General features: G+C 41.7%; 1 protein-coding gene across 1 annotated transcript; it reads left to right on the top strand.

The window, feature by feature from the left end:
* The first annotated feature begins 762 nt into the window (after window positions 1–762).
* LOC110721751 lies at window positions 763–1,343 on the top strand. The gene is made up of 2 exons (XM_021900941.1): window positions 763–993; window positions 1,050–1,343. Exons 1-2 carry the CDS (start codon window positions 763–765, stop codon window positions 1,341–1,343), a joined length of 525 nt encoding a protein of 174 aa, XP_021756633.1.
* The last annotated feature ends 5,739 nt before the right edge of the window (window positions 1,344–7,082 follow it).

Genomic DNA, 7,082 nt, shown 5'->3' with positions numbered 1-7,082 from the left:
AGGAGTCATATTGGTATGCAAGGTCGAGGGCAAATGTGATACGGGATAGTGATAAAAATATGGCATTATTAGATCGTATCGATGGTTTGTTTGATGCGAATGGTGATTGGAGAACTGATGAGAGGCGGATTAGAAGCATTGTTTCGGAGTACTTTGGCTCGTTATTTTCCACAGACAATCCAACTGACTTTGACGCTGCTTTGGAGGGCGTGGAGTGGGTTGTCTCGGATGAAATGAATAATGTGATGGAGGAGGTTCTGAGCTCGGAGGAAATTAAAAATGCTCTTTTCCAGATGTACCCTAACAAAGTCCCAGGTACGGATGGAATGCATGCCATATTTTTTCAAAAATTCAGGCACATTATTGGGACTGATATTGTTACTTTGGTGAAAAATTGGTGGAAGGGTTTAGTTAATATTTCAGAGATTAATAGCACTTGCATTGTTTTGATTCCTAAATGTAATGAACCGAAATATATGACTGAATTTAGACCAATTAGTTGTTTTAATGTGATTTATAAAATAATATCGAAGACAATGGCGAATAAGCTTAAGCCATTTCTTAATGATATTATTTATGTAAATCAAAGTGCTTTTATCCCAGGGCGGCTAATTACTAATAATGCCATGGTTGCTTTTGAGATCTTTCACTTTATGAAATGAGGGGAAGATGGGAGACCTGATACTGTGGCCCTGAAACTTGATATGAGCAAGACTTATGACAGAGTAGAGAGGAGTTTTTTTTAAGATAGTTATATACAAGATGGATTTTTCGGAGTTGTGGGTTCGTCGTGTTATGGAGTGTATTTCTAGTGTATCTTTCTCCTTCAAAGTGAATGATGAGATTTTTGGTTCGATCATTCCGACTCGTGGACTCCGGCATGGTGACCCTATTTCACCTTACTTATTTCTTTTATGTGCGGATGCTTTTTCATGCCTTCTATCAAAAGCTGCTCATGAAAGTGGGGCAAGGATTTGTAAGGTTGCTCCTAGAGTGACTCATTTGTTTTAGCCGATGATAGTATTCTATTTTCAAAAGATACCCTGTAGGAATGCTCGAAAATTGCTGATATAATCAGGATGTATGAAAGAGCATCTGGTCAGAAAGTTAATCTTGATAAGACAGAGGTTGCTTTTAGTAAATGTGTGACTATCGAAAGAAGACACGAGATTGTTGATACACTAGGGGTTCGAGAAGTGGATAGGCATGAGAAGTATTTGGGGTTTCCGACGATCATTTGGAAGTCAAAGAGGGCTATCTTTGCGTGCTTGAAGGAGAGAATTTGGAAAAAGTTGAATGGTGGAAAGAGAAGTTGTTGTCGAAACCGGGGAAGGAGGTATTAATAAAAGTGGTTGCCCAAACCATTCCTACCTACATGATGAGCATATTTAAAATTCCAGAGGGTCTTATTGATGAAATTCAAAATTTGTTAAGCCAATTTCGGTGGGGATCGACGGTGGATCATAAGAAGATGCATTGGCAAAGGTGGGAGAGATTGTGTTTGCCGAAGGAAAAAGGAGGATGGGGTTTAGGGATCTCAAGTACTTTAATCAAGCCTTAGTGGCCAAGCAAATATGGAGGCTACAATCGAATCAAAATTCCCTTATTTTTAAAATTCTTAAGGCTCGATACTTTAAGAATTCCTCGGTGATAAAGGCTTTGAGAGGATATGACCCAAGTTACTCGTGGAGGAGTATGTGGGGTGGAAAGGGTCTTCTTCGTGATGGTTTAGCTTGGAGGGTGGGTGATGATAGAGACATCAAGGCTTGGAAAGACGCGTGGGTGATTAAGGATGGCAAGCCAACTGTATTGCTTCAGCCTACAGGGGTTGAGGATGATATGCCTGTGCGTGATCTCATGTTGGATAGAGTGGTAGCCTGGGATGCAACTAAGGTTCGGGGATTAGTGGATTCAGAGACTGCAGCTGCTATTCTGTCTATCCCTTGGCCTCTTCACATGAGAGCCGACTGTATGTATTGGAGCTATACAAAAAATGGTATTTCGTGTGGGGTGCTGTAAAGGGTAATCTAGCAGTCAAGGATAGATTGGTACAACGCCATGTGACAAGTGACGCCTCGTGCCAAATCTGTGGTGAGCGAAGGGAGACGATTATTCACTCCCTATTTTACTGCACTGCTTCCCTTGAGATATGGGCTCATAGTGGGTTGGTGGACCAGCTAACAGATGCACCAACTGACTCGTTCTCTACTTGTTGGAGTTGGCTGCACAACAAGGTGGATGGGTTGGTACTGAAGCGTATGGCTGCGTTGATGTATATAACCTCACCACTAAGGGCGTTGAATGGTATTGGACTTGCTATTGTTATACAGTAAAATTAGGAAAAAAATAAAAAGAGCCAACCTTTGATGGAAGAGATAGAGAAATTTGAAGAGATCTTAATGGAGGGTCTGTGCTTTGGCAAAAGTAACCTAATATCTATATATATAACCTAATATCTGATATATATATATATATATATAATATAATTTCATATATTTATAATCTGACCATTATAATAATTTTTTTTCTGTTTGTATGACCGGACTCACACGAATCCGTTCTACACAATACTTTATCATGATTTGGGGGATTTTTTTACCAAATTAAGCCAAATTGGGCAATTATTTTGCAAAGTAGACTCGTGGCAAAAGTATTTCCCAAACTAAGCTTATGAGGTAAAACGTTTTATACCCAGAGTTTTTTTTAAAAAAAATCCAAGACATAAAACGCTGTCTCAGACAGCGTTTTATGGTACTTGACTTTTTGTATGTATTTTGTAAAAAAATTCTAACAAATGTATGTATACCATAAAACGCTGCCTTAGGTAGCGTTTTATGTTACAGAATAAAACGCTGCCTCAGGCAGCGTCTTTCTGCTGGACTGCATCCCCAGCAGCCAGCACCTCTTCCTGTCCAAAATCTGCCCCCTACACACCACCCTCACCCACCAGCCTCAACCACCAGCCTCAACAAGCACCCTCAACCAACACCCCCACCACCCCCCACCGCTCACTATCGGCCGCCACTGTCGACCACCCTTATGCACTTCAAAACACCCCGAACAATACACGAGCATTCCCACCACCAGCCCAAACCTTTCCACCACCATTGACCACCACCAACAACCATCAAACACTCAAAACAACCCCAACAACACTACAACCACCGTGAAACAGCACATAAACTAGAGCATACTAGGGGTGTTCAAAAAAACCCGACCCGATTGTCCCGTCCCGATTACCCGATGACCCGCAAAAAACCCGACGGGAAATTTATAAAATTTTCTGTTTTTAGCAGGACGGGTACCGCTAAAATACCAGTTTCGTGGGCTGGGACATGGGGCAAACTTTGCAATTATCGGGTACCCGTGTAAATAAAAAAAAAAAAAAAAAGAAAAAACACAAAAAAATCATTAATAAAAGGTTACGTATAACCCACTATTACTAACCCACCCACATCTTCTTTTCTTTCTTTTTCAGCTCCCCTGTTACTCTCTTTCTCTTTCCTCTTTTTCTCCTCTCCTCCCTTCTTTCTCTTTCCTCCTTTTTTCCCCTTTGTTCTTTCTCACGCAGTCAAGCCTTACTCAGTCACTCTTTCTCCTCTTTTTTTTTTCTCTTACTTTCGATTTCATGGTCAAATCAAAGGTTTTCGTCACAAAATTTGTAAAATTTGGCTAAAACGAAGGTTTTAATGGTTAAATTCGACCATGAAAACTCTAGATCTAGAGTTTTCATGGTCGAATTTGACCATTTTAAACCAATTTCTAGGCGAAATTCAAGGTCATTTTCGGTTTAAAAGGTATGCTTTCTTGTTTTGTTTTTTTTTTTTTGAATTTTTAATAAATCCATTTATATGATATGATTTTTGGTAATTTTCGTGCTTGTTTTGGTAAATTTCAGTATTTTTGTTTAAATTTTGGTGGTGGTGGTTTCGGCTTGGTGTGGGTGGGGTTTGGTTGGGTTGGTTTGTTGGTTTTTATTTTTGCGGGGTGACGCGGTGGTTTGAGCGTTTGTTGTTGTTGTAGTTTGTCGTTATGGTGGCCAAGTGGGTGGTGGACTGGTGGGGGTGGTGAAAAGTGAGGGAGTGCGCGAGTTTGAGTTGGTGGTAGATCTGGGTTAGTGGGTTTTTTTTCGTGGTGGTGTTTAATTCGGGTACCCGTGTCCCGTACCCGAATTATTCGGGACGGGACACAGGCCGACCTATCAACTACCCGAAGTTTTGGGTACCCGGATCTGAACACCCCTAGAGCAGACCATCAGTTAAACCCTGTTTCTTATTATGGAGCCCAAATTTATGTTGTTTGATATATATCGGCCATAAAAGATCTAGTTTTACTGACATAAGTCCGATTCGGACAAATAAGGAAATTAAAAATCAAACTGTACAGAGATTAATATAAAAAACATTTCTTGTATTAATAATGTAAGTGTTATATAAAACATTGTAGAAAATAAGAGTACCACAAATAAATCAACTACTACTATCCCGACTCATGTATTGGATGTAACTAATCTACATCTTGTGTGTCCTCCCTCCGTCTACGAGGATGCCTCGTGTAATGCTGAATGCGGGTGAATGGGTCTCGAGGCGAGCTGACTAGACGATGAGTCATCTTGGGTATGGCCGGGAGCGGTATCATGGAAGATGTAATCCTCTACCTGTGTGGAGGCGGTAGTATCATCTCCACCACTACTCTGTCCAAACTCGAATTGTGAATGGAACGGGTGGTGTCCATGATCGTCCCGCGGCTGGATGAGATGGCCATGGCCAAATCTCTGCAAGGTATCCATGCCCATATCTCGCACCCGCTCTACCTGGGCTCTGGTGGGTATGCCTGCTTAGGCGTCTGATAGTGCATCAACCATCGCACTCACATCCCCCGCCTGCATTAATCATCCACCACTTATTAATATGATATAAAAATTCAAATATTGTTGGAGACAAGAAAATTAAAGAAACTCACAAGGCCGCAAATATTTTTGGAAACAAGAAAATTAAAGAAACTCGCAAGTAAGAAACTAGAGCTTTGTGTTTCCGTAAGACTGTGGTTCCCGGGTTTGACTGTTGCAGTGCTTGCATGAACTGAGGAAGTCTGATGTAAGAACTCTCTCAATCCCCAAAAATTTGAGTGATGGCTTTGTCCTTGGCATACCATGCTCTTCGATACGGAACATCAAAATGGAATTGCTTGGAGATGAGTTCCTGTATGAATTCAACTTTTAGGGTCGGATCTTTCTCCACAAAGGACTTCACATACTCAGATATTATAATCGAATCCAAGTGTGGGTGATCAGTAGATAGTACTTCAGTAACATAGTTCTCCCGGTGCGGCCCTTTGTATGTGACTTGTAAAGCTGGACATCGTGCTGTGCCGGGCCGCCGCGGGCCGTGCCTTACGGGCCACGGTCACCAACGTGCCGTGCCGGTCGTGCCGGCATGCCCAGATTGTCGTGTCGTGCCGTGCCGGCCAATTTCACAGGCCAGCCCACGGCATGGCATGACCCTCATGCCTGGCGGGCTCGTGCCGTGCCGGCCTTCGTGCTGGCCTGGCGGGCTTGGCAATTTCCAATTTTTATTTTATTTTTTATTTTATTTATTTTTTGTTAATGGTTAATAAGTTATAAAATTATAACTTATATTATAATGTATATAATTTATAAAATTATAATTATAACTTATAAGTTATAATTTATAAAATTATTATATTTATAACTTATAACTTATATTATATTTATTAAATATATATAAATATTAATATATAATTTATATATTTATATATAAATATATATATATTTATATATTATAAATATATATATAATTAGCGTGCCGGCGGGCTGGCACGGCGGGCCAAGGGGCGGGCTCGTGCCGTGCTGAAAAGTTCAGCCCTTGTCCATGGCACGGCCCACGGCACGCCGGCGGGCCACCGTGTCGTGCCGGGCCACCACCCCGGGCCATGCCGTGCTATGCCGGGCGGCCCGCGTGCGAGCCCGACCCGTGCCCAGCTTTAGTGACTAGGGTGAAGCCACACGAGTGCTTACTTGTCCTAGTACCCCATAAAGACCAACCACATTTCTTCTTGCAACGCAGATGAAGGACACTCTCATTTGAGGTGACTGTGGTGTAGAATTGATTTCTCTGTATAGAATACATCTTCACCATTTTCTTGAAGCACTTTCTTACTTTCAAATTACATGCCCTTCTCAAATTCTTCCCCTGGAACATATGATGTCTGGCTACCCGAATCGGCCCAATACTCATCAACTTCATAATTCTCGTTTATTTGACTAAACCAAGGTCTTGGAGTTCTAACCATGGGCTCATCAATTCCCATCTGGCCAGGTTCAACATCCATGAGCTCAAATCCATCATCCTCCTCCCCGTTGTCGTCCTCATCAGTTGTATCCGCATACACATCGTAGACTGACAATTCGTTGTTCACAATATTATCAAAATGAGTTGGCTCTTCTCGAGACGGTGATGGTTGCACCTCATCTTGCATCGGTGAAAGAGCCACGGTGTTTGATGTCGAAGGACCGGATTGGCCGAGCATTGTCACACATCCACCCGCATGTACAGGTGATGCTATATGAGAACTAAACGGCATGTGAAATTGATCGTCATGCAGCATTCGACTAAAAGTTCCCATCCCATATTCATTCGATGGAATGTGGTTTGAGGGCACTTGAAAGGACGCGGTGTTGAAATCAGAGACATATGTAGCATGTTGTTTTGCCCGAGTACTTTGTTGGGTACATATAGGCACCGTTTCTACATATATCTCATTGGGAACACCCTTCATTGCGACAATACTCCTCAAAGCTTTCAAATGTTTGTTTGTAGAGACAGGTACCACTTGAACCCCATGACCAGTCTCAAACCTCATTTTAATGTTTAGTTCAACATTCATTGGGTTTGAACCAATACTGCTATGAACCTCATTCATCAAATCAATGACTGTCATGTTAGGTTCAAGTGTTATAGGTTCCATATTTCCTCCAATGTACTCGACACTTGGTCTATCGAACAAAATTTCACCTCCCCACCGGCATAACAACACTACATTTTGTGTAGCCATATTCTACA

This window comes from Chenopodium quinoa, unplaced genomic scaffold (genome assembly GCF_001683475.1).
Source record: "Chenopodium quinoa cultivar QQ74 unplaced genomic scaffold, ASM168347v1, whole genome shotgun sequence".
Lineage (NCBI taxonomy): Eukaryota > Viridiplantae > Streptophyta > Magnoliopsida > Caryophyllales > Amaranthaceae > Chenopodium > Chenopodium quinoa.
This window is presented reverse-complemented; position numbering and strand designations above follow the sequence as displayed.